The sequence below is a fragment of the Cuculus canorus genome, chromosome 11 (assembly GCF_017976375.1).
Source record: "Cuculus canorus isolate bCucCan1 chromosome 11, bCucCan1.pri, whole genome shotgun sequence".
In the NCBI taxonomy this organism is placed as follows: Eukaryota; Metazoa; Chordata; class Aves; order Cuculiformes; family Cuculidae; genus Cuculus; species Cuculus canorus.
In genome coordinates, this window is record NC_071411.1 from 713,605 (window position 1) to 741,291 (window position 27,687).

The 27,687-nt window shown below is 39.3% G+C and overlaps 3 protein-coding genes across 7 annotated transcripts in view; 1 reads left to right on the plus strand and 2 right to left on the minus strand.

Annotated features, from left to right (window-relative positions):
• Window positions 1-27,687, plus strand: part of CENPP (centromere protein P) — a 103,228-nt gene that overhangs the window by 6,028 nt on the left and 69,513 nt on the right. For all 5 annotated transcript variants that reach the window (XM_054076589.1, XM_054076588.1, XM_054076591.1 and 2 more), the window contains one exon: window positions 3,169-3,265. In XM_054076589.1, coding sequence (XP_053932564.1) covers window positions 3,169-3,265 — 97 coding nt within the window. The remainder of the gene's footprint in view (window positions 1-3,168; window positions 3,266-27,687) is intronic.
• OGN (osteoglycin) lies at window positions 5,392-15,321 on the minus strand. The gene is made up of 7 exons (XM_009558539.2): window positions 15,129-15,321; window positions 14,268-14,513; window positions 10,114-10,198; window positions 8,036-8,194; window positions 7,269-7,471; window positions 6,778-6,873; window positions 5,392-6,325 (listed from the first exon to the last, which is right to left on the minus strand). The coding sequence occupies exons 2-7, from the start codon at window positions 14,445-14,447 to the stop codon at window positions 6,155-6,157; spliced, it is 894 nt and encodes a 297-aa protein (XP_009556834.2). The 5' UTR covers window positions 14,448-14,513; window positions 15,129-15,321; the 3' UTR covers window positions 5,392-6,154.
• On the minus strand, window positions 20,433-26,252 carry OMD (osteomodulin). Its single transcript, XM_009558545.2, has 3 exons — window positions 26,030-26,252; window positions 22,917-23,875; window positions 20,433-22,329 (listed from the first exon to the last, which is right to left on the minus strand). Exons 2-3 carry the CDS (start codon window positions 23,845-23,847, stop codon window positions 21,998-22,000), a joined length of 1,263 nt encoding a protein of 420 aa, XP_009556840.1. The 5' UTR covers window positions 23,848-23,875; window positions 26,030-26,252; the 3' UTR covers window positions 20,433-21,997.

A 27,687-nucleotide genomic window follows, 5' to 3' on the forward strand; every position in this document is an offset into this window, starting at 1 on the left:
TAAGGCTTTGCTGTCAATGAAGCAAGCAGTTCTTTCTTCTTAGCCTCTATTTGCACACATCCTCTGCCCTCCTGGCAGGTATACACTTGTGAAGGCACCTGACAAACAGGAGCCACAAAGTCATTTGTTTGAAAGAGTAACTGGGGGGGGGCAGGGAACAAACCCAACTTTGCCCCACCACAACTCCTTCCAACTTCATTTTTCCTATTTGACTTGTGCTGCAGTGTCACAGCATTTGCTGATCTACGGCAGTAAATATGTGGCCAGAGTGGGGCTGATGTTAGCAATGTGTGCTTTGACAGCAACCTACTGTTAAATTGATTTAATCTGATGATGCAATCTCCCTTTGTGGCTTGTTTTCCCTATCCCCTTTTTAAGGTAGTTCTTGTTTCTTACTCTAAGTCCTAATCCCCTCTTCTCATGTCCATTCAGGCTTTTTCCAACTACCCCTTTATTCTTCAGTCCACCAGCTGCCCTTAGAATCTTGATTCCTACCTCTTCCCTCTCTTTCCCTCCAGTCTTAACCAGATAATTCTGGTCTCCCTCTGTATTGTTCATTCTTTTCAACCTCCCTGTCAGTTTCTGTTTCCTTCTTTTGCTTCCTTGGCCCACTCTTGCCAAATCCATTGTCTAGCTCTGTTCTGGGTTTTTTTTTCTGCTGGCCTGGATTTTTTCCTTCTCAGCTTTTTAATTTTTTTGGCTTAATTTTTTATAATGTGTGACAGAAAATGGTCTTCAGGAGCACAAGAGTTAAAACATTTATCTGTAATGTCCAGGCCCGTTCTGCTTTGGAACAAAACAGAGCAACACTTTAGCAACATGTTTTTAAAAAGCAAAATTGAGCAGTCTATTTTCAACCAAGTACTTCTGCAATACATGCCACATTTTTTTAAGAGATGTACCATTCCTGAAGTATGTGATGATAACATATGTACACAAATGGAATCACAATATTTAGTCTTCTGTTTGGTGGTTTTGGTTGAGTCCCCTTTGCACTTATGTTATCACTTATGTTATACTTTGTCAGTGCTGAGGACCATGAAAAACCTTGGTGTTAGTCTTCCTTTTTTTTCTTTGACTTGATATTCCATTAATTGTTGGATTACTTAACTGTTGGATGGATTACTTTTAAAATAGGAGTTTTTAGACAGTTTGGAATCTGCTCCTGCTTTTTACTAAGTAGGATTTGGGAAATGTCTGCATTACATTAAACCCTGCATGGGCAAGGTATCTTGGAAATGCATGGAAGCGTGAGTTCTTCCTACAGCTGTAAGAGTAATTCTTTGGTTTTATATGCCAATGCATGAAGTTACATACTGCAGTGAATTAAAATAGATTTTTCTCTCTTAAAATAACTACAGGAGCATATTAAAGGAGCCTTCAATACTTTTGCAACAGTTTCATATATACTTCTGTTGATTTTGTAAAAGTGAGACGGTGTTTGGATGAAGGGCATGGGATTTTAACCTGATGCAGAGTTACTTTCTGACTATGAATTTTTTGCTGGTTGTGGACAACTTGTCTTTTGCACGAATGTTCTCTTTGGAGACAGGTGTTTTCTCCTGCTAGTGGTTTGGTTTTCTTAAGTCCCGTGACGTTTTGGAACACTAAATTCTTCCCAAAATGGTAAAGGCTTAAATTTTAACACGGTCTTTTAGTACCTTGGCCTTTTTTCTGAAGTTTTCTTGGTATTTTAGCATTGGTTATGGAGTGTGAACAGCGTTAGGAATTAGGCTAATGGGGAATATGGGGAATTATTGTTTATGGGTAGTTTAAGTGCTATAAGACATAAGTCTCTTTGTCCCTCAGCAATACAAAAGAGCATGTATATTATATATCTGTTCATGCCAACACATATTTTGACCCTTTCCAAACACTGAATCTAGTTTTCCAGCTTAAATTTATCCAACCTTATATCTGTACATGAGAGTGTACAGAGATATAATTGGTAGAGTAAGTTTTACGTTCACTAGACAGTGAGATGTGGGCAGTCATCACCCAGTCACGATTTTTACTATATTATATGTAGATTTTTACATGTGCAGCTACGAGTTGTGGTTTAAAAAAAAGCTTCCCAGTCAGCTATTGCAAATCAGTGTGTGTCTCCGTCCTTCCAGGGACTCAGTATTCCCTGTGCTGCAGGCGTTTTTCTCATCTCGGCTTGGTTTTGTTGGCAGCTGTGACTGCTGTGGTAACTTCCTTTAATGATGCTGTTCTTTCCAGGCTCGGGTAAAACCTGTTTGGCTTTTCTTTTACATTTTCAGCATCTGAATGACCTTCATATATCACAGAGAGGGATGAGGTCTCCCCTCAGGCTCCTCCAGGCTAAACAGCCCCAGAGCCCTCAGCCGCTCCCAGAGCCCCTGGGCTCCAGACCCTTCCCCAGCTCCGTTCCCTCCTCCAGACGCGCTCCAGCCCCTCAATGCCCTTCTTGGAGTGAGGGTCCATAACTGAACCCGGGATTCGAGGTGCGACCACCCCAGCGCCGAGTGCAGGGGACGATCCCTTCCCTGCTCCCGCTGGCCGCACGGCGGCTGCCACCGGCCGCGATGCCCTTGGCCTCCTTGGCCCCCGGGGCCGCTGCTGGCTCATGCCCGGCTGCTGGCGGCCAGCGCCCCCGGGGCCTTCTCTGCCGGGCGGCTCTCCGGCCGCTCTTCCCCGGGCCCGGAGCAGCGCGGGGCGGGTGCGGCCGGGGTGCGGGGCTTACCGTGGAAAGGTGAATGTTGCGTGGGCAGAGGCAGGTGACACCGTGTGAAGGGTTAGTTGAATAGGCGAAGATATCAGGAACGTTCAAAGCTTAGGAATGCAATTTTGTATTTCTTAACAGTTTTGCAGGTTAAAGTTTTACTATGTGATATCTTGGAATTTATTTAGGAAATGAGGGTATTGGCTGAACAGCTGTAAAGTCAGGCTAAGATTTTACAGGTGACTGCTTTATCAAGTCATTGCATTTTACATTTAAGATTGGCTTTACTGGCACTTACCTTCCTGAAGAGTTGAAAACACTGCTAATTTCTGTTTTATTTTTCCCCAGTACCTATATGGTGTTTCTGGCTTGAAATTTGAACAATACTAATCACAATTTCTTTAAGAAAAACTTGAAAATTTTAGGCTGTAGAGTTGGTACATCTGACAGTTTGGGTTAAACAATATGTTTTTCTTTTGTAGCACTGAAGAACATGGAAATCTTTTAACGTTTTTCAGAAGCCTTTTGTCTTACGCTGAGTGGTATGAACATCGCAGGTGCACCTTCCTGCATTTCAAGGTAGTGTCTATCGAGCATTTATAGATCAGTGCTATATTTAGTTCTTTCAGCAGTTTATTAAGACAGCAATGGAAGTGACATTAGCACTCTTTAGCGTAGTGTTGGAATTTTACCTTTGTCTGTGAAAGAGACTATTAGCTGAAGGTTTTTGGGTAGTATTTGCAAAGCAGTGCCCTTGCTTGGTATTAATGTTGATTTTTCACATGCTATTGCAGTTTTTGTCCTATGTGGGGAAAACGGGCATCTGTGCCTTTCTGTGGGGGAGTGAGAGAGTTTTTCACTGGTATTATGTTTCATTTTAAACAACAGAAAGGCAAAAGAAGAAGTTAAAGGAAAATAACATTTGTAGTCCTTGGCATTTAAATGTTAGTTCTGGAGGACTGGATGGCACTTTCAGTGCTGAAGTGTTTTACTTGAGTGGAAAATAAACTGTTCCTCGCTCTTAACTGGAACATGGTGTTTGGACTTAGCTTTAAATTACCATTATTTGGCTTGTTTATCTTTAAACCGGTACAAATACAAAGCAAACAAGTAATCCTTGGGGTAAAAATACTTCAGTCTTACAGGTCCAGCGTACCAGTTATCTCTTTTGGTTTGTGTGCAAAAGATTGAGCATTAATTACTTCTGATATTTAGTACTTTTTCCAAAATACGTAGAACATTTTAATGTAAAATTAGTAATGTAGTGATGGTTAGGTGTTGGGATGTTTACATGTGTATATATTGCATAAATGTGCATGTGTTTGTGTGTACCTCCGTAAATGTTTTCATAGGAAGAGTTTTGGTGGTACTTGCTGATCCTAGTAATGCTGGAAAAAGCTTTGTTTAGTAATAATGGTTTGTGATGAGAATAAGATCAGACACCACTGCTTAGGTATCATTATTACACTTGCACTTGTAGCTGTGTTTGTTCCATCTTAGACATATATCAAAAAGAGGATGTGAGAATTGGTGGCTTTTATTATTTCCTCATAGAAATTTGGCTTGGAGTTGGAGTTGTATTTTTACATTTTGTTGGTTTCTCCCTTTTGCTAAAAACCTGGAAACTTCAAAGTTTTATGACTTAAAATGGAAAAAGAAAGCCAAGTATTATTCTCGCTGTGAGACTAGGTTTTGTTCTCAGTTGTATTAAGACGTTGGAATTTCTTTCTGGTTGTAACAAATAACTTCACTTAAAATAGAAAATATTGGGGGTTGCTATGTCTTTCTTTGGTAATGGGTTCAGGGCAAAAATGTTTTTGTCCTGCATTTCATAATTGCGTCCCATTTCCAGCAAGGTGAGCCCACAGCCGATGCTTGACGTTGCCACTTACAAAATGTTTGAAAGTGGCTCAGGTCTCAACCCTGTCAGTGGCAGAGCACTAGTATGTTCAGAATGAAGGGTGCACTGGATTCCACAGTGCATGTGCACTAATGACTCCAGGCTTAGCTAAATACGATAAACAAATATAATACAAAATCTCTCTCGGTGATACATCATATTGTCCCATTTGATGCTTAACTATTCCTACAAATTAGGAATCCATACCAGTTGCCAAATTAGCACAAAGTTGACCTGGTCATAGCAACTGGCACGTTTTGCATTCATTTCTCTGAAGAATTTACACCTGCAGTGGGCATTTGAGGGGAGAAACTGAAAAGTGTAGTTGTGTAATTAGACGTTGTATCCTGTATCAGTCCTCTCTGGTTTTATGAGAACTGACTGACGAGGCCTGCACACATCAATTTGTTTTTAATATGCTTCATGGTTTACAATAGTTGAGTGAAATGATGCCGTTTAATTTGCTTTAATTTAACACTATTTTCAGATTAATGGTAGAAACAACTTTTCTTTTTAATTAATAGGTATTATTTGATTTTTCCCTAACATGCAGAAGTCTTGTTGTACCAGGGTAGTTCTGTTTCTTTTCACTGACGACTAGCTGAAATCTTAACTGTTTACAGGTAAAACATGAATTGAGCTTTGCTGTTTGTTATTGTCCCATTTCCTTGTCAAGAAAAAGCAGTGGACCAAGGCTCGGTCCACATCATCTGGTAATGACAAAGATACTTGGAGTCAACCTATGCTGTGCTTTGAGCATGGCATTAAAATGGGAAGCTGATGTTGCAAAAATGACTCTTGTGAGTACAACTGAACAAAATTTATATATTTCAATTAAAAATACCTTGCTTAAAAACAAAATACATGTATATTACAGATATGCAGACACTCGGGTTATTTTGAAAGAAAAATAGTAGAAGGAGATTTAACACATCTTGGAAAAGTTCCACTTTCTATGTTGCTTGGTGTACACTAAGCCTAAATAGGAACAATTCTCAGTTTCTATGAAGTTTTTTAAGGAAGATTTAATGAAGTTACACTTTGAGAAGTTCTGTTTCTAAACATAGCTTTCTTTTGTATGCAGCTTCATCCAATATGCTTTTGAAGGTAAGCTGAAAAAGGTTGATTTCATATTAAAAAAAATGGCTTGGAATTGAGATTTGTTTTTCCTCTGTAGATTGTTTAAAGAATGCTTTGCGTTTATTTGAAGGTGAAATGTAGTGATTGTTCTGGTTGCTAGTAAAAATGTGAAGAAGCAGGCAGTTGTGTGGTTTTACCTACACATAAAGAATATGTGGCAAAATAAATTTGAGAAGATAAGTGTAAATACATATATGCACACACATTAGTTAACAGAAGATTCCGAAAGCACAGGTGACATTGCTAACGTGGCTAGTTTGAAATTGTTATTTTTGGAGGACAACTGCATTTTGACATAGTTAAAGGTTCTGGGTGTACAGAGAAAAGGACATTAGTAAGGGAGAGAATATAAAAATGTAAATGGGGGACAAAGAGGAGCTTCTGTTACCATGTCTAGGTTTTGGCATGTATCACTGCGTAAGTGGCAGCTAGTAGTACGTTCCTACAGGCAGTGTTCTCAAGCAGGAGAAGGCGTTAACATGCTTCGCCAAGAGGATCGGATTGCCTTCCATCCGTATCTCATCCATGTGTGTGCGGATGTAACGCGTGTTGTTAGACTTGCAGAATGTGTCATCAGTGATAGTGGTAATGTTGTTGTACTGCAAAACAAAACAATTTTTATAAACAAACACAGGCACATGTACACCCCTCATTTTAGTGCCATCAGGATTGATTTGTGCGTGCTATAGACAGGAAGGAATCGAGTCCCTTCAAACCTGTCAATGAGATGGTAAGCAGGTCGAGGTTGTTGATGATGTTTGAAACGTTTTGTTGATAAAAGATTTTTGCTGATTTTTTTTACCATTTCTTACTCTTGCTTTATGGAAGCTAATGAGAAATTCTTGCTCAGTAATTAGCTAACAAATGACTTGTGAAGACCGGATAGTTGTGGCCCTACAGATTAGAGGTAAATGGTTTTGTTGGAGGAGCATTAGGCAAGTGTAGCACCACTGCAGTGTGAACTCTTTTTTAAAGACAGGGAGCGTGGGTTGCTATATGTAACTAATGGGACTATTTGTGATAGAATGGTAAGGAAATATTTAAAAAATACCTGAAGGTGAAGAATACGCAGACTTTCTGGTAAGTTAAGAGGAACAGATTCCAGTGCGTTATGTCCTAGGTAGAGGTAGGCCAAATTTGTCAGCTTCTAATCCGAAGAAAGAGAGCGCGTTAATGCTGATAGTACTTGAGGTTAAGTAACTTATGTCTCTTACAAGGCAACAGTGGGGTTTTTTTTCAGAAAATAAATAAAGCCCATTCTGATCTAACACAAAACGTTGTTTTGCTGTGAATGTTGAATTCTATTGTATCAAGAAACTGATAGAATAAGCCTGTGTTTTGGTAATTCCAGTGTCGGTTTATTGGTTATAAAACCTGAGACCACTATAAAGCTATCTCCTCATTAATTAGTATCTCTGTGGTTCTCAGAACTGTATTTGAGCCATCAGTTACAAAAACAGAGAAAAATTCCTTTGGTATACTTGATAGTCTAGTTACTAATGTTGTTTACTTTGTTTACCAAACTTATTGTCTTTTACTTACCTTGAAAGCGTTTGCTTTGATTCCTCTGCTCTTGATTCTGTTTTGGTTTGCATTAAATGTTGTTAGCTTGGGAGGTAGGACAGGAAGTTTTAGAAGTCGATTTTCAGCTAGTGAAAGTTCTTCCAGTAACAGAAGCTTTGAAAAGGCTCCGTCTTCTATTTCTTCAATCCGATTACCACTGAAATCAATTCTTCTCAAGGTAGCTTTGTAGAAGAGAAATTAAAATCTAAATTTTGAATTTATAATTACATGGAGTTTGAAACATATATGTTTTTCTATGTTGCATGGTTCAACTGGCTGCGCTGTTCTGATTGTGGTCTGCGAATGTAAATACTATTGTAATATGGATAAAAATCCACATTTGACTTTCTGCCTGGCCTTAAATTAAAAAAAAAAATAAAGGAAATACTTTGGAACTTTCTTTTGAGTGTGCCATGGTGTAGAGTGAGATAGGAGGGAGAGGTGTCCCTGGGGCACCTGAAGGAAAGGGAATACCTGGGCACTGTAGACTGGCTGGGGTGCAGCGTTGCTTCCTAACTGCTCTGTCTCTGGTTCTGTGGAAATATGAAGATGCATGGGCCAAACTGAGTGTCCGTATTGCCCTCAACTCCTGTTCTTATACAAATGTTTAATTAAGTAGTGCTCATAATGAATTCTAGCCAAGTATAAAATATATCATATTTTGGTAATCTTGGCATGCTATTATGAGATAACAGTTTCTAATGTGCTATCAGGTAAATGGAAATTAAAACTTGGTCATTACTTACTAATGTCAGCAAAATCCGAGACTGCTATCCTCTTTATTTTGTTGAATCGTGCATAAAGGTAGGCAGTTTCCTTGGGCAGGGGGGGTACCGCTTCGATGTCAATCTCCTCACAGTACACTGATCCGCTCAAGCACACACAGAGTAGGCAGGTAGGTAAATCTGAAAGCAAATTATTTTGAGTAGACAAAAGTTATTCAACTAACTTAAGCTTGAATATTCCAAATAGAATTTTCTCTAGTTCTTCAAAGACTCCCCATCATTAGATTTTTAAAAAATTCTACTCATATCAAGTTCTGAAAATATTTAATATTCTGACCTTTGAGTCTGATGTTGTTTTTATTGTGCATGATTTCCCTGGGTATATTCTGTTCTTATCTGGGCGTGCCTTTAAATGTTCTTAATCCATCCTAATTCTGTTAAATTCTTTAATTGTTCTAGAGTCCTAGAGTCTTGTGACAACAGCAGCTCTGTGGCCGTGTTCAATGTCGTCTTTAGAGCCATTCTTTGGAAAAGAGAAATCCCTGCAGGAGAAACATCTGGCAGTGTGCCACATTGCACTGGAGAGATTCTGCAGGGTCATGTGCACTCTGTGTTACTCCTAGCTACTCTTTGGTCTAATTATCTTTATAAAAGCTCTAGCAATGAGAATTCCATAACTACATTAAGTGATCTGTTCCCATTTTTTACTGAGGTTTTCTTATGCTGTTCTTTTAAGCGAGAGATGCGCTGTATCTCTTTGAATGCAGTGTAAGCCCACTGTGGCTTTTCCCTCTCCTCATAGACATTAGCAGAGTATTAGTCATTTCAGCTTTGCGTTAATCCTGTATGGTATCACTATTAAAATACATAAAATGAGTGTGGATTTTGATCCAGTTTCATCACCACTGCTGTCTGATCTGTGATGTATTCTATATTGTCAGATTTTTGGTTAGTGTGAGAGTTATCTGTCTGTAGTAGAGGGAAGTGTCACGCTGCTAGGCAGTTTGTTAGTAAAACAGGACCTTCCACAACCTGAGAAGAACTGTAGAAGCAGCCAGTCAATACTGGGATGCCAACCAGTGTGTTTAATTGAGTAAGTTGGGTTTTTCTTACAGAGGTGCTGCAGAGAATGGAATTGAGATTTTGAGTTTTAATGAATGGTAACATTCACAAAGATAGACTTGAGAGTTATGCCCCGGGTGCTTTTCTTGATTTATAGTGTCTTGTTTGTCATATGCTAGGGTGTAGGTAATGGAAAATGATTGTGAAGCAATGTCACTGTTTAAAAGTCAACAGCATTCATACTTGTCTCTGACTGGAAGCTCTGTTCTTACCAGTCTGTTCCGCTTTTGGTGGGGCCTTGTTGACAGCGATGAGTGAAAGCAGACAAGGGGGTTGCTGTTTGGCAATAATTAACGTTGATTAAAACATTGGTGGAGATTGATACTCCAGTGGTCTTGCAGAATCATCAGTTATTTTTGAAGTTTGGATCACAGGTACACCTAAAATAGGCGTGTCGTTTTTTTCAGTGCTCTTCTTTGGCAGATAAAAGCATGATTCCTTTCACATTTAGCAATAGTGGTGTCTCCTTAGAAGAAACCTGGACAATATGCCTCAGAGCCTGCAGGGAATGTTGGCTGGTAAAGAATATTCCTGACGTATTGTAACCATTGACCTTAGTCATTGGCTGTAAATTGTGAGTATAGCCGGTTCTTTGAATACATCTCTAAGTAATTGAAGCGCACCTTATTTCATCATGCCTTGGCTGAACTGTGGAGCTTGTTGGGCTGTGTGTTTTGTTTTTCTTGGTTGTTTTGCTTAACTTATTTGACCTGGGTCCATCTCTATGGCAAATATGAGTGGGTAGGTCCGCAGAGAATCTTACAAGCTATGCTTTGTGTATTCAGAGTTTACCTGAGGATCCTTTAAATTTTTTCAGTCTGCTTCATCAGAAGTTAGAAGACTTTCCACAAGAGGTATGAATGATATTAATAAGTGAAAAGATTAATTCTATATCCTTTGTCACCCCTCGTATATTACACTTTCATATTAAAATATGTTCTTTTGCAGTGTTAGAGTATTCATATCAATTAACTTACTTGTATCCTTTGTCGGTGGTACATTGTGTTCGCTGTCATCCCCTTGCAGTCTTAGGGAAGTGTCAAGAGAGACATTTGTTCCATCCTGTTTGTGAGAGCAATGTTGTTTAAAAAAAAAAGGAGAAAAACAACAAATAACCAACGAAAAACAGTATTGCAAGGATCTGAAAAAGCACATCTTTTAAAAATCATATTCCTACAGTAAGCCTGCTTATGACACTGGATTGTTAAAATACTTTTACACGTTGGATGGCTGATGTGATTTTTATCCCTTTTGTATGTGAGCTCTCCACTGTGAAAGGTGAGAAGGGAGTACTGCTACTGTAATTTAGTGTAGATAAGATCAGTAGACACAAAAATAAGGAAGGAATACGTAAGCAACAGGTGTCTACAAAAACCTGGAGTTCTGAGGATACCCTCTTTTTAGTTGTAGGACAACTTTGTTTGTGAACATGTTCCTTTCAAGTATTGGTTGAAATTTAGCAATTAATTTCCATTAACTCTACTTAAGCCTCTTTGCAGACCTGAGCTGCTAACAGAAAGTCTTCTGTGAGGCAGGAAGTGGTAGCCAGGTTTTCATTGAATACCTGGGTAATTTTAGAGATGTACACCCTATTTCTAGAGTTCTAGTGTACCTGCAGTGGGTTATACTGCTTTGTGTGTATTGAAGTTAAGGGAATTCTGGGGGTGGCTGTGGCAGTTGTGCTTGGCTCGCATCGTTCCTTGTCTTTTTTGATAGGGAATAGTTGTAGGACGGAGTACGACTTTTGCTCTTTTGCTTTTATGGTCTGCATTGCTGAAAACACATGGGGAAGGACCATTATCAGATGTCAGGGATGTTTTTCTTTAAACTTGTTTAAAGATCAGACCCTGGCAGGAGGAGGGGCCTCTTGAAGATTGCTGCTTGTGCATTGGAAGTGCCCACAAGTGAACAGATGCTCTTTCTTAGATTCTGTCCTCACCGTCAGGCATGAAGCACACAGTTCATCACCTAAAGCAATGTGGAATACTAGCTCTATTTTATTTAGTATTTCGTTGCTTGCATATATTTTACTGTGGGAATTCTTGTATTCTGCAAAATAAAATCTTCAAGCTTGACATAAAGCCTGGGAAAATAAATATCTTGGCCAGTGTCTGTCATTTTGACCCTGTTTTAGCCTGTGAATCATCCATCCCTTGGCTCTTCCCTGCATCTGTCTATCCAGATTGTGGCTCTTTTTGGCCTCTTCTTCCAGTGCGATGTTTAGGCTGGGTTGGTTTGTCCTAGTAGGATTTCTATCCCCAACCTGCAGTGCTGGTGACAGATTAACAGGTGTAGCACAGAGCTTCAGTGTAGAGAAAGAGCCTTCGGAATGTTGGATGTAGGGAAGCTGGGGGGTGTCAGGTGAACAGTTAGACTCAAACAAGCGACAAAGCTTACAGAAGGTTTCTGCACATGTATGTAGCTTGCATCAATACCTTGATTAGGCACGTGAGGACCTGTCCTTGACTGAGGTCTCCATTCCAGGAGAGACCTCTGTGCAGATGGACTCACGATCGAACAGCTGCGGTTTGGCTCATAAGGAACACTTTGAATAGGTCTGTATGAAAAACATGTTTGCTGACATAGCATCTGTACCAGGTGTGGATTCTGGTAGCATCCTGCTTGAGGTGCGATCAGTGAACACGTACACATGTGAGTTCTTTGCAGAATACAGGGTACAACTGATTTCTGCAAGCAGGAAATGTCAACAAAAACGAAAACTAATTATCTGCAGGCTACTGCTATATCCACAAAACTAAACAGTTCCCCTTGTCGCCAAGTAGTATGATTAACCAACATATTGGAAATATTTCTTTGGTCAGCTGTAACAATTCCTAGCTGTGGAATATCAGTGCAGAAGATTGTTTGGATTATAACCACAGAAAGTTCATTACTTCCATATGCAAAGAATGCACTGAAGCAATATTGGCTTGCGTATGTACTTAAATTGCAACTGCCTCTTGCTTTCCACAGGCATGGATTGCCCATACAAAACCACATTAATGTATTACGTTTAAATACTTTAACCATCTTGAAACTTCCACAAGGTAATTGATTCATCTTTAACACACAGCTTATACATAGCTGATATAAAGCTGCTTATATTCACTGGAATTAATTAGTCCAGATAGGAGATGGTGTCAAATTAGGTGGTTCTGTTCTGTTGCAGAAATTAAGATTTTGTGGTTTTAAACCAATGTTTTCATTGAAGAGTGGGGTAGCTCTGGTTTCAAATAATTGCTGTAATACATTTTGCTTGGCTGACCTCTTTCTTACACTAAAGTTCACTCCATTTGGTTGATTGCTAACACAAATATTTCTGATGTTTTCACTAAAAATCTTCTTTCTTACTGTGTTCAAGTGTAGAATGACGGGTTAAATTAGTCATGCAACATACATTTCTGGGCATGTTTGAGGAACTTGTTGACGTGCTTTTCAGTTCCAGTTAGCACTTGAAATATTCTAGGGGGTAGAATGTATGCAGTAAAAGAACAGAAGATTTGTTTGTGCATCCCATTACTTAGGCTGGGAACACTGGAACTGGTATAGATGTTTTTGTTACACATAAGGAACTCATTTATTACTTTGCAATGAAAACATGTCATTGGAGAACTGACCTGATGGAAACAATGACTGACTGCATTCCTAAGATTACCCGGAGCCTCTAGGAGACCTCTAGTTTATGGCACTGCCTTAGTTTATGGCCCTCTGATTAGTCTGTGGCACATCCGTTGGCACTGCTCCCGTGTAGGTGTACTCCTTATTGTTCTTTTTACTAAACAGTAATCAATGTCATTTGATGCTATGCCTGACAAGTTAACGTTAACATTTCTAGTATTGCTTTCCAAACTGACTCGGTTGTGAGTGGGTAGGCACCTGTTGGCCAAGAGTCATTGAAATGGTGTTATTTTCATCAGTTGATGAAACATTTGACTTCATCACTGTGGCAGATGTCAGATTGAAAAATACCTTGGGCATTTTTTAATATAAATGTGCAGCTGCTGGTTTTAGACCAACAGTGGAAAGCTATAATTTGATAGGTAAGCTATTAAAAAGGTATACACAAGTGATCTTTCTATGTATGCTGCAATTTTTTGCTTATCCTAATTATCTTTTGCTGTCATCTTTTTTGTTGTTTATCAGATTGAATTAGTGTAACAAGTGCACTCTTAAGGAAAGCATCCTTGAATTTATTTGTACTTGGTTGTTACTGCTTTGTTTGGATATGTGGTTATTTCCCTTGGCCACAGTCTTGGGGCAGCGGTTGTTGGTTTTTGTTCCTGATTGGTGCTGTATCTCATTCTCTTGGTGTGCGTCACTGGGGTCCTCTCAGAGGCAGTCGGAACAGAGGGGTGAGGATTGTGGCTGTCCCAGTGAGCTGAGGCTGTTGCACTTCATTTACTCCCTTCTGGTTTTGTCTGCTGTGTAAATGAACAGCCGTGTATGCAGTGTGTGCGGCAGAACGGCTCATGGCTGACCGTTTGGGGGTGCTGGCGAGTGCCGTGAGGTATGATCCTTGTTGCTACCTTTAAGACTCTCCAATGTTAATCGTGTCTGACTGCCACAGGACTGGGTGTTCCCTTGCAGTTTGGTGTTGCTGGACTGTTGAGCTGCAAAAAATACAGACAACTCACCCCAGAAGGAAAAAGGCAAAAAGCTGGATGACTTGGAAATCCCAAGGAGAAACTGTGTGCTGGCAGGATACGTCCAAGAAAAAGTACTGTTTCAAGTATTACATTGATTAAAAAAAAATAAAAGCTAAATAAAATCACTCTCCATGTTTTCTAAACAAACTAGCTGTGTTAATACAGCGTTACTCAAACTGTTGGGCTGGTATCCTAGCATATCTTATTCTTCAAAGCCCTGACGGTGGGGACACAACCACAGCAGAGTTAGATACGATGCTCTAGTCCTGTTTGTGCGAGCTTCTCTTCTCTGGGTTTTTCAGACTGCAGCAAGGGTAGTATTTTTGTGGTTTTAATTTGAGTGGCTTTCCCTGTGTCAGAAACCACTGTTATGTTTTGCTGTGATTATAAGACTTGTCCATAAACCTCGCGTACATGCATGTAACACCTTATTCACACAATACTTAGCAGTTAAAAATATTAAAAGGAAAATATAAATAAAATACCTTTCTTATATCCTGGGACTGCATTTCATAATCCTGTTGGATCGGGCTTCCCCACGTAATATCTGAATCATAAAACGGCAGGGGTTCTTGCTGCAGAGGTGGTGCTGACTTCATCAGAGGTACAAACACAAGCAGGAACAAAGTGGTCTGCAAGGTCTTCATTCTTGCATGGAACAACATTCTGGCTTCCACTGAGCTGGTGAAGAACTGCTCATGTATTGGCTATGGAGAATACTTTCTTTGTGACTGGAAATGAAAATGCAATCCGTCAAAACAGTATTTAAAGCCTAGAGGACTAGCTGGCAGGGGTTTCTAACACATAAGGGATATGGAAGAACTTTTAACTCTTGACATCCTTTAATTAGACTCTAGCATTATAAAAACTGTCCTCAATGTGAAAAGAAACTGGGAAATTATAACACTTTACAACTAATACGGAAAATATTATTGTAATTGTGTAACTTGTATCCCAAAGTGCTATTTTAGTTAATAGCAAGAGGATTTTGTAAAGCGTTTTAGGAAGTGTTTGGCATGTACGTAGCTGAACTAATTAAACAAAGAGTTTTTCTCTGTGGTCAAAATGATGATTTTCAAACCTAAATGCACTGTAACAATAGTCTCTCTTTGTCTTTACATTTGAAAGTACAGAAGAGAAGATAGCACCCTCTGAATATTTTACAGGTTGTACGCTTTTTAGGCAGGGGGGAGGAGACTACAAACAATCTTACAATCTTTAAAGCTTTTTAGATACGCATGCAGTACTTTTAAAACAGATCTTCACAAGGCATTTTTTCCTGTTTACTGTAATAGTTTTATTTGAAGTTTAGATTAATATACTTCTAGGAAAAAAAATTCACCTACCTTTTTAGTGGATTCAGAATTCTGTCATAAACCCAGATCTCCTTGTTTATATGTTAATCTAAAGTGGATCAATAAGAGTGAAGTTATGAATTACATCCAGATTGTTGAAATGGATGCTTTTTCAAAGTCTGACAGTCTGAGAAGTGCTTTCCATGGGGTGAGGAATGCTTTGCCAGCATTCTTTCCCTAGAGTAAGAGGTAGTATCCTGGAGCAGGGGGGCTGTACTTGGAATAATGTCTGTAATAGTAACTCTGTAGCTCATCCTACTTTTGGTATTCCTTGTTAAAATGGTTGCCTTCTGCGTTGTGGTGATTTACTCTTTATAACTGCTAAGGCTTTTTCCTGTAAATCTAATATTAATTGTCCAAACTGGAGGTCTATGACCAGGCATGTGTTATGCATTTGTTTAACGGTTTAGCTGAGAGACAAAGCAGCTGCTTTCTGCCTGAAGCAGAGGTAGAGCCAAAGCATACGTATACCATATTACTCACGTTTTATGAGTAATAAAAATGTTTCATTATGAGTTGCATATGTTTAGAGAAGTTTCACATAAGTATGAAGTGGAAACTCTTCAGTCTGAAGAGCTCTAGAAACAAAACCCACGTTTTAAGTTGTGTGTGTTGAGATTCAGATGAGCAATTCATGTCTAAATGCTTCACCAAACGACTTGTTAGGCAATTTATTTAAAAACTGGTTTCGCAATAAATGCTCATTTTGGGTCAAGTTCTGTGTCAGCTCTATAGATAACTCAGTAAACACTGTCCAGGTGCAGGGTTTCCATCTGAACAAGCAGCAGTTTTCTGGATTTCTAATGCATTTCTGCCTCCCCCATGCTTTTTCTTATTGTGTTTTTTTGGCAGTCAGTACAGATGAGAGTCAGATGACCAACTTTAGACTTTACAAAGTAGCTTTTTTTGAGTCTTTAAAAAGTATGTAGCAATGAAATCTATTGGGAATATGTTCAGATTTACATTTCTGTTTCATTTTCATTACTTTTTTTTTTTTTTAGGTAGCACTGTCAGCTACAGTGATGTTGGTGATAAACAGTGCACCCATTTGGTTAACTTTTCTTCTAAGTGCTGCCTTGTTTGGAAACCAGATGTCTGTAGTAAATCTGCAAACTGTAGTGTGTCTGCAGCCATTTGCTCTCTAAACTTGTTTCCGGTTTATAACAAGGTACCACTTCTGCACTCATTAGGCTTTCATAACAATGCTTTTTTCGTGTAGCTCATGTGCAAATTAAAGAATGTAACTGGAATGTAGAGGGAATAATATAGTATTTCCACAATAATGGAAATAGGACTTCAATCACATTGGTTGCTCTTCTGCTGGAACAGTAGGAACAAAAGAAGTTTTGAGTTGACTTGGTTGTAAAGGTGTTTCCCACTGCAGCACATAGGAACTTTCAATCGGACGTGCTGTGTGTGACAGAAAGGGTGGATTTGCTGAGGAAGGGACAAAAAAGTTGCAGTCTCAATACCATTTTGCTGTCCCTCATGGCTTCATGCACATTTTGGAAGTAATGACAGAAGCTCCGCTTTGTGCTTAGCTCTTTCCAACTGCCAACCCCCAGACATCTAGGTTTACACTTCATCTGGCTCTGGGGCATCCAAGCTTTTCCAATGCTTGAATGTAATCAGAGAATAAATGATCTAAGGGAAAAGTATTAAGTATTGAAGCATGATAAAAAACATTAAATAGATCTGTTATGTTCGTATGAGAATTCCATAAATACCGAAACCCCAGGTTTCACAACTCTGTACATGGAAGATCTTGGGTATAGCTTAGGTTTTTCCTGATGTCCCATTCCTGGTAAACCCCTGCCGAGCACTGGAGACTGATTGACCACAGAAGAGCCAGGGTACAGAGAGAGGAGCAGCAGAACCCTGGGAGGAAGAGGGAAGGAGGAAAATGAGAAGAGGGCCTGATCTCTCTGCTTGGGTTAATAGGGCTGTGGGGCAGCACCAGGGTGAGTGCTGCAGGGCTGCTGGCACGATATTCCTTACAAAGGAAACCGAAGCCGAGACTTCTTTAATTGTTAAACATTCAGGTTTGTTCTATATTTAGGCAATGAAAGTATATTTTTGCAGCTGCCTAAAGACCTTGGCTCTCATCTTGTATCGTAGTCTCTAAAGGACAATATTGGCAAGCTCTGTAATTTCTGGGGTTTATTGTTTTGAAGTGTTCTTGGAAGAAATAGGTATGGATTGTTGCTTGGCTTGCTTCTGCCTGATGAGCACCGGAAGTCACTTACACAGCACATTAAAGAATTAGTACCTTCTCCTAGGTAGGAATGTGTCTGTGACAGAATGAGGCAGGGATGCTAGGGAAGCTTTTAATGACTTCGGGCATTTACAGACTAAGACACAATGCTGAATTTATTTGTATGTAATGATTTGCTCCATGTGGAGGTAACATATTCAGTGTGCCTTAGTGTATCTTTGGTCTGGAGTGTGATTTGACGGTTTGCAATGTTGACCAGCTGCTCTGTATTGGAATAGCTATAATAGAAAAAGGGTTTATAGCGTAAAAGGTAACAATTGAACTAGCCTGAGGACACTTGCAAAATAATCTGCAAGCAGTGAAACATCGATTTACTGTTAAAAAGCCATGAAGAGGTGCTAAAAATGAACTCAGTGTTTGTCTTTTTATTTTCTTATTTTTTAGCGTAAAATAAGTAACTTAAGTCTCCTGGGGTGTTTTCTATATAGTCTTCTTTTTTTTCTTCCCTAAAATGCAGGTCTTTTCTGCTTGATCATTTGTGTGGCCTGATTCATTTTACCTTCTAAAATGATTGTCCCTTTGGTACAGCTACACATGCAGTTTTGACTGCTGCATGTGTATGTCATACGAAACAACTCCTACTCCTTCATCTCCCTCCGTTTTCTGTTGGGATCCTGATACAGGGGTGTAAAAATAGCTTTCAGGCAATTTTCTGTCAGTGCTTACGCTGAGGCTGCATGGGTTCTGGGCACGAAAAGCCAGAGTACCCAAAGGGAGGAAGCCTTCCCTGGATTTGCTGTTGAGCAGTGCACAGAGATTGGACTGGAGGTGGTACTGTAAAGGTAGCTACTACTGTTGGTAGCGCTAAGCAGAGGATGTTCCATTTCAGCATCCTGGAAGGAGGAGGGTTTGGAGGTAGTGTTAAATGTGAAATAAATGGTCATTGTGTCTTACAGAGAAAACACACAACATTCCTAAAGATTCATAAGAACCAAAAAAGTACTGGAGATTAAATAGTTCTGTGTAATCACCTCCAGTATTGGTATGAGCAGTTGCAGCTATTTCCAAGGCTCAGTGAGTTAGATTAGGCTTAGGTCACTGTTAGGGCCACCAGCTGCAAAATAGCTGAAAAATGAACATCCTTCCATATGTTCCTAATTTATAATCAGAATTTTTTACAGCTGATGTCATTGCCTTTACTCCTTGCATTTCTGGAAGAGAAGCTGACCCTGTGGGTCAGTTACTGTGTTATAGATGAGTAAAGGACATTTTGAAAAATCAAAATGGTAACCAGATACTGTCTGCTATCTACGTTGACCTCTACATCCAACATCTGTTCTCAGGAATTTTGGCTGTGGATCATCAGTCGCAGCCTGAACTGAGAGCCAACCTACCTCAATTTATTAATGTTGCTTAGAAATCCTTCCTGAATCAACATTACTTTATAACGATACCATCATCTATTGAGAGCCAATACTGTGTCTAAGGGATGCCAAAGTCAGGGCTCCAAGGCTCTTCTACTTCTATCTTCCTGTTATCTGTTCCTTATGTTATTCATAGCATCTACTTTGCTCCCTGTATTTATGGCTTATCTTTATGTCCATCTGTTTTTAATTTGTGTTGTGCTTTATAGTAGAGGAAGGTTGATTTTATTTCTTTATTTTTGCTGTTGATGAAGAATTTATGCAATGAATTATGAGATTAAGGTGTTAGATTTTGACTGAAATAGATGAGTTTCCTTTTTACTGCTGCAGAGTACTAAGCCAGTGTCTGCGTTGAACCGCCTGTTATTACTTCCAAGTCCTGCTCCTGAGTGGTGGCAGTCAGGTCATGCTTTGTTACTTGTCACGTGAAGCAAGTATCACTTTTCATTTAACAATGCTGCATTTTGTTGGCCCTTTAAGCATCCCAAGGTCCTTTTGCAGTCGTTCTTCAGTGGTGTTTGGCAATTTTTGTCTCACTGCTAAGCCCAAGTTGTGTATCTTTTATGAGTGTATTAAATTGAATAAATTCCAGCACAGACCCTTTGCAGAGCTCCAGTGGGCTCCCTCCACGGCAAGAACTGACCACTTATTCTTATGCTGTTTCTTATACTTTATTTGATTTTTGTCCATGCTGTCATCTCTGTGGCAGCCAAACTTTCTTAAAAGTCCTTCAGAAATTTTTGTAGGCTCTAGGACCAGAATCTCCTTTTCCACATCCTCCGTGTTTCCTTCCAAGAACACAGAGATTTGCAACGTAAAAACATCTTGACTTTTACAGAAGCCATGTTCAGTCTTACCAGAGCAAACTGTATTAATAGAGGTATTCATTAACTCTGTACCCTGTAACTTCTGGTTTCTCTAGTGTGGACGTAAGGCTACCGAGTCTTCAGTTCCCCGACTACCCTAAAACCTTGTTTAAAGAACAACATTGGCTTTGCCACAGACGAGATACGGTCATATTAATTGATTAAATGTGAGTTTATGATGGTGGTGCTTGTAATACAGTTTTCGTGTTCCATCTGAATTAATTCAATGTGATAATTATTGCAAACTTTAGAGCTGTCTTATCAGGTTGGTTTGTATTTAAAGTTTAGGAAATGTCTGTAACTAGTTGCTACAAAGTCAATATTGTTAGTTCTACTTTAAAACTAAAGCTAAGCTTTGCTTCATAAATGTTTACAAAAAGCAGAAAGTTTGTGATAAAACATATAATACTCATACTGTAGTTGAATAGCTTTTATTTAAAGCTGAGCAAGCCTTTCAGAAAAACCTGTATTTATTTAGGTTTGTGTTTTGTGCATTATTCACTTATACTTAAAAGCTGAAAGAGATGAAAAGTTATAAAGGTTCCTTAAGGTTAATATGCTATGTGTTCATACCAATAAAACTATGCAGTTATACTTAAATGTATGTGTATATAATGTACGTAAGTTTTTGATAAGAGTATTTGAAGTAATGGATACATACATGGATCCTTCCTGCCTGAAGCCAGAGGTACTTGAGGTTGCTAAATTGTGATAAACCTATTAAAAATAGAGGAAGACAAAGCCTGCAGCACTGGAAACTTGTGGGGTGACTGTGAAATATTCTCCTATGTTCTGTCTGTTCAGACAGTGTAGGTAAGAAAAAGGGGAAGAGGAGGAAGAGATTTGAGTGAGTTGATGAGAGACCCACATACTAATAATGACAGAATAAAGTTTGCATCTACGGATTTCTACAAGCAGTTGTTCTTTAACACTATATAACTTAACCTTTTCTTAAAGGTTATGTTAATGAGCTTGTGAGGAATTTTGTTCCATCAAACATGGCTGTTTTCATTTGTGGCTGTTTTCATTTTCTTAATGTTTTTGTTGTTTCATCAGGAACTAAAATATACTAAGGTGGGATTCAGTAACTGAAATTGTAAGAGAAAAAAACGCAACTATCTGAAAATTTTTGGAAATTCTAATTCAAATTTGCTCACAGGATTTTATGTAGCCTTTTGAGTTTGTCTGCACTGAATTCATAATATAAAATTGGTAGTTTGTATGGTTCTATTGCTGGCATTCATTTGTTTTCCTTGTTGAAAACAGCGATTCTTCCTCACAGTAACAAAGTGGTAAAAAATAAAGGATGTTTAAAAAATAGATCAGTGAAGTTCTCTGTAGTATTATCTTACTCAGTCATTATTTGACTGTTTGTAGGCAAAAGACATAACAAGCTCGCATAGCTCCAGTAGTATATATTGCTTTTCTTTGCTTAAAGCAGTTTTTGCCCTACTTTGCAGCAGAAGGCAGCTAATTGACATTAGCTCTGCAGAGTGCTGCTCTAAATCAGTGATGTAAACAGCTGCGATGCTGGTGTTTGTACCTGTTCTACTCGATGAACAATTCTAATAAAAGGAGTACGTTACAGTTTTATGTGCCTTCTAGAACACCGGGGGCTAAAGCATAGGTAAAATGTAAATATTGCTGGTTCAGTTGTATTAATGCACATCCTTTTCCTAGATCCTAAGAGCTTTGACAAAAGGTTGTTTGTTGCCTATATTACTCAGAAGCTAAAATCTCCTTTAAAAGATTCTGGTAGTTGAGGAACAAGCTGAGAAATCAGTATTATCATGCACCTTGGCAGGACACTGCAGATATGGTATGAGGAACATTTGAAGTTGAATGTTTGTGATTCTCCTGTCCAATTAAAATTGAAAGAATAACCATCCATATTTCTGGAAGAGATGAAGGAGCTTTTGTGGAAGTACCCTCTTATTCTTTTCTCTAGAGTGTCTATTTTCTACTGCTGTTAGTAGTGGCAGGTATAGCTGGATGGATTTTTGGCCTTATCCACGTGTTCCTGTAAGGTGTGACATTCATTTCTATTCTAGTCATTTTCCAAGCTGGATCACTTTAGAACACAGAAGCTGTTTGAGGTCAGTTTTCTTCAGCTGAGGCTGCCCACCAAGGATAAGTCCATCATCACCAGTTATATATCAGACTGCTGTCTAAGGCTGAGATGAGGGCTCCTTGCTCCTAGTATTATGTGTTTTACTACATCGGTAGTAGGACATTTACCTACACTAAAATCCTGTATGCATTTTATAGACATATCTTGCGTATCCTAAAGTATCAAGCTGTTCTGAAATGGATATGAATACCCCCCAACTAATGAAAAGTTTCCATGTATACTCATTAACAACAATTGCTTTGCTGGAAGTAAAGGTGAGAGAAGTTGTCTTCTGCTTCATGATCTTCGGTCTCACGATCATGTGTTTCAGGATAGTCTTCTGCCTCGTGGTATTCTTCTGGTGTTAAAAATCGTCGGAACACTGGTGTTCTCAGCTGAGTTGACTTGTTGACGTTAACGTGTTGCTCACCATAATAAATGGTTCGAATGTGAGGGAAGCAAAAGAACGCATATGTGCTTATGGGAATTGTAAGCTTGTTTTGATCCACTCGGATATAGGTTAATTGGTTGATGTTCATTGGATCAATAGAGGGGCACATCAAAGTAACGTTTATGGCTGTAAAAGCGAGAAAAAGATTAATTAAAATACAGAGAATAGTTACATTTAAGACCTCTTGCAAAAGTAAAAATTATGTTTTGAAAATAAGAAAGTTTCTGTGGTGCGCAGTATTAACAGTGCTTCTTGAAGCAGCTGGGATGATATTTTTCCTACACTGCAAGAGGATCAAAAGCCAGGTAGCTGCTTTTACTCCTGGGAAGTATGGTGTGTGTGAACAGTGGATTGGTGCCACCTTAACTGGTCAGTTCAGAACACTGACAGCTTGAGCTTGCCTCTCTGCAGAGCAGGGCAGCAGAGAACCCTTTGGACAACACACGCAATTGGATGACTGCTGGGTTCTGTGCTTAGTTTCTACAAGGCCTAACTGAGAAGCTGTGAGGTGGCAGGTCCTCTAAGCCGAAGACACAATAAAAGAGGGATATCTCTTAGTTTTTGTAGATGTAAGTAGTTTTCTAGATGTAAGCTAGAAGTTCTTAGTTGTAGATGGTAAGGAAAACATGCTTAACTACCCTACCTCCCAACAACCAAACCCAACAGCCCCTAAGGGTCTTGCTTTTAAAGAAGGGCAACAACCATCAACCTACTTTCCATGTCATTGTCTTCAATGTACAAATGCTGCAAGCTTCTCGGAATATAAAACACTTGTTTCAGTTTGTTGTGTCCAAGATTAAGTTCTAGAAGGTTGGGTAGATTAAAGGTGTTGGGTGGAATGTTCTGCAGGTTATTGTGGGACATCCTCAGAGCGATGATTTTTGGCAGTCTGTTGAAATAGTTTTCTGGAATAGAAGAAATGGAGTTATTTTCAAGAGAGAGATACATCAGTGACAGGGGTAGATCTGGAGGCATAGTCTGTAGTTTGTTGTTGCATAAATTGAGTTGCATTAAGCTTTTCATGTTTGAAAAGGGTTTTCCTTTGAGTACAGGGTCATCGAGAAGGTTATTGCAAAGATCAAGCATGGTTATGTTAGGTAATCCTTCCAATGCATTTCTGGATAACTGAGAGATCCTGTTGAATCCAAGGAAGAGTCTCTCTAGAGAGCTGGGCAGTGGGAATGGGAGTTCTTCTAATTCATTGTGTTGTAAGTGAAGCTGCACCAAGTTTGAAAGCTTGGCAAAAACACCGTGGTCAATCATATGAAATTTGATTTTGTTGTGGCTGAGGTTAATTTCTCGTAAGAAAGAAACATTAGCGAATGGTCCTGCAGGCACAGCTTCAATGTCGTTGTTTTGCAGATAGAGTTGTTGGACGTGACTAGGGATATTTGGTATTGTCTTAAGTTTGCGATGATCACAGTACATTGATAACAGAAAAGCTGGTGGACAAAAGCATTCTCTGGCACAATGGACTGGAAAAGGAAAGGGAGGAACTTCAGCTTGTGTATTTGGATTAAAATAATATGGCTGTTGATGATCTGGCTCCTCATATTCATCCTCAAAATCGTAGTCTTCATATTGACCAAAGACCAGAGTAGCCCAGAGGAGCTGAATGATGGATAGCTGGCTCATAATCCTCATGTTTAAATTAGTATGTTGTATCCTGTTACTGAGAAAGAAAAATAAGTTTATTGTAGTAAATCAGACATAAATTTCAAATTTCAGTTTTAAGAAGCAGCAATATATATCATGCTTTTTTTTTTTTTTTTTTTGGCAACACCGTCAGTGACGTTATTAGTAAAAGCAAGTTTTAATCAGTATATTCCAAGAAAACAGCCGTAAACAAATAAACCACCCTTGAAGTAAAAGCAAGTTTTCTTGTCTGACTTCAGACAGGGAACAGCTTTCGGCCTGTATTTTACAGTATGTAAAATGTTCATTGATAAAGTTTTCTTTGTAGTCTTCCTGTGCTCCTGTAATCCCAGGTTCTGTAAAGACACAGGCTGATTTACCAGCCGAGTCCCCTTCTGAAGTGAAACGCTGATGCTGTGTAAGACCCATCATCTTGCTGTCAAGTTTCTGATGCTCAAAGCCAGACGAACATTGTAGAGCGCTTAATGCAGTCAGAGGAACCCTATTATTTGGCAGAGTGAGAGTCATGAATCATGTCGAGCTGCTCAGCTTAAACTACAGATGAGTCATGATGTAACAGTACTGGGCGAAGCATAGAAATCATGGAAGCTTGCAAGAGAATTTTCTCGGTACATTACGGTAGCCCTGAGGAAAGCAGATGTTCTTAGGGTTTTTAGTAACAACGTTCATATTTCTTAATCAAGGTGCTCTCTTCTTTGTTTCTGTGATACTCTTGGTACTTTTTTACCAGATGCAATCAGTCATTACCAAAGGAGGTGACACTTGTAAATGCTGATTTCCTATGCTTCATTGTGGTGATTGCTGCCTAACACCTGATGTGTTCTACACGCTGAACGAGAGAGAATTCTAGGGGAAAAAACAGTAGTAACAAAATCATGGCATTTAATAAATTCTTGTACTACTCCTGCGTTGCACACAACCTGTGTGAGACAATGGTAGGTGAAATAGTTCGTGATATTGTCCAACCTGCATTTCTAACTTTGTATGATTTGTGTTTGAATGCTCCTTTAATCCAGCTTCATAACTGATTCAAACCAGGTTTGGATGGAGTCAGTTATTTGGAACGCTGCTGCAGGTGGGTCCTCAGCAAAGCCAGAGTCTCCCTGTCCCTGCAGCACCATCAGGCATCTGAGCTCATCGGAGTCAAGAGCAGAAATCTGTCAGCACAGAGGGCAGCTGCGTGCTGCGAGCAGTGCACAATGCGCTGTGCTGATGAACTGCTGGCACTTGCCGCATTGAGAAGCAACACCGTGCTTCAAGAGGAATTACTGGGCTTTCAGATTAAAGGCAGTATTGGGAGAATACTTTATTACCGTACGTCTGACTCTTCTAGTTATACCTGCTGGTATCTGCCTATGGAAAGGCGTTCTGTAGATCCTGTGACTTGGTTCTGTTTCTTGTGAACAGATCCTTACACTGTCTGTCCCCCGTGCTGACTTCTTGTTCTCAGTTTCCTTTGGATTCCAGGTACTCCCTCTCGGTTTCAGTCTAGAACTTCAGCCTCACCTTCTGGTTCTCTTCTTTCAGCACTTCTAGGTGTCACAGTTTCCAGTTAGCAGTTTTGGTTCTCAGTGCCACAACAGTCCTTAGAAGCCAGGAAGAACAACTTGAAGTCCCGCACAGTTTGAAGAAAAAGATTACTTAGGCCTTCGTGCAGTTGGTCCGCTTGCCATATAGACAGTGCGAAGAGAACTGTTGTCACTTCCAAAGGAATGATAAGTAATAGATAACAAAGTGTCTCTCTCTCTTCATGGAGAGAGAGGAGCTGGTATTGGGGGGGGATTTTTTTTTATACTTTGGCTGTAGTTTAGTGCATTTCTTGTGGAACAGCAACTGCCCTGCCCGGCTTGCACTGAGGTGCTGACACCTTCATGTAATCTTTCTAAAAGCTTAACTAGCTTTAAAACAAAGAATCAGGTCAGGTGAGACTTGATAATGCAGGAAGCAAGTCAGATGCACACAATACAATAAACCGTGTGTTTACAAAGTTGAAAGAAAATAGCAAATGTTAAAAGCGTCATTTTCTATCATCTGTAATAAGCTCAGAGTTAGTGACCATTTGTCAGCAGTTTCCAAGCTGAAAGCTGAAGTTATATTACATGCATGAATCACTGAACTACAAAAATAACACAATTGGTTTGGTTTATTCCTGTTTACCAAGAAAACTTACTCTTTGGAAGTCTGTGAAGCTCAAGTTGTAGAGGGCAGCAAGTTATTGCGCTGGCGAAATCATCTGAGAAATAGCCTAAGACAGCTGGAGGAACAAAAGATCTCTCTAAGCCATGGTTTGTGGTGAGGAGCCTTGTGGGAAGGCAAAGCAAAATAACAGCCTTCGCCTCACTTCTGATTTGCCAGTGGGGGGGAAAGTGTTGTGCCACATCATCAGTTCCTGCAGATGCTGTGTCGTATGTCTGCGAAGTGATTTCTCTTTCTGTTCAAGTCACTTCAGAATTATTTGCTGGACCCTGTATTATCAGTTCCCATTAAAAAAAATCGAGAGAGAAGATCTTCAAAAAATATTTCCAAGGTCATTAGTTCACAGTGCGGTTTCAAGTACAATGGTCCAGTTGCGCCAAGGGTTTGTTCTCTGGAGGATGAAGTTAAGAAACTGAAAAAAATTAACCTTCTCAAGATTGATGGAAAGCATGTGCAGTGGAAAAGCTCTTAGGAACATCTTCTGTCTTACACTTCTGTCCCCTCCACAGTTGGTGTTTGTTCCCTTTCTGCAGGGTGGAGGTGCCGTGCAGTGATGCTGGCACGGTGCTGTGCTGTTCCCAGTTGGTTTTCAGTTGTAGTTCAGGATTCACAGTAAGTTTCCAACATGTTTGTGCTAAGTTATATAGGAAGAACATAAATCCTCCTATGAAAGAGGCAAGTATGACACCAGATATAAACCATTTTACTGAACAAAAATGTTCTTCCTATCTTTAAAGGCGGAGGAAGAAAGGGATAGTTATCTGCTGCTGTGGCTACGTGATACTGAAATAACTGGGATATGTGGAAAAAAATGGAGGAAAAAGGACAGTTTTTGCTGAAGTGAGACTCTGTTTTGGATTAATTGTATTATTTACAGAAACATTTACCTATGCTTTTGGATTGCTAAAAGAATTGCAATCTGGTCCTTCCAAAAGAACAAGTGCCTTAGAGGTATTGCACTTGAGACAATAACACAATAGTAAGTTTTACTTCTCTTTTTTCTTTGAGCTTCCTGAAGGTGATGATTTGCTTCATCTCTCCACGTTTCCTCAGTAGCATTGAGATCAAGAACACTGTTTAAGAAGATAGATCGTGTAATTCTAGCATTTTGGGTATAAAGAAAAGCACCGGAACTTGTGAGCAAAGATTACATTGTAGGAGCCTGCAATACTGGAACTAAAAGCAGTCATAGTTCTGTAGACTATGTAGTAGAGAATACGGAATAAAAGGAAATGTTGAAAGGGTAAATTAATACTGCGTAATCCCTATTTAATAGTGCTGTAAATAGTTGAATAGCAACATTTTACCACTAAACCCAAATAATATTAAACAACAAAAGAAATAGATTTTTAAAATAGTTAGAATACATTTGCAATGCTGAATGAATCCCCCCAGTCTGTTCTGCCAGTGACTAAAATGTTATTTGCTGCTGCAACGTTTGTTTTCTTAAGCACAAGACAAAAGAGTAAGGTGCAGATTGAGAGCTCTGTTACATTAACAGTTCTAAATAAAGCATATGTGAAAAAAATATTTTCTCTAAAGATAAAAATTAAACCAAATTAATTTTAATATCATACCTGTTATTTTTCTATTGTTTTCAACTGCTGATGTGTCCCAAATCCTCTGAAGCTT

What these genes read in the sequence shown, in the direction of transcription:
- OGN (XM_009558539.2), bottom strand. Translation starts at nt 14,447, where the DNA reads ATGTTGTTCCATGCAAGAATGAAGACCTTGCAGACCACTTTGTTCCTG. An exon ending in AGTCCCAGGATATAAGAAAG is followed by an intron (nt 10,199 to 14,267) that starts GTATTTTATTTA and finishes TCTCACAAACAG; the next exon opens with GATGGAACAAATGTCTCTCT. An exon ending in TGCGTATTCTTCACCTTCAG is followed by an intron (nt 6,326 to 6,777) that starts GTATTTTTTAAA and finishes TTTGTTTTGCAG; the next exon opens with TACAACAACATTACCACTAT.
- OMD (XM_009558545.2), bottom strand. Translation starts at nt 23,847, where the DNA reads ATGAGGATTATGAGCCAGCTATCCATCATTCAGCTCCTCTGGGCTACT. An exon ending in TGAAGACAATGACATGGAAA is followed by an intron (nt 22,330 to 22,916) that starts GTAGGTTGATGG and finishes TCGCTTTTACAG; the next exon opens with CCATAAACGTTACTTTGATG.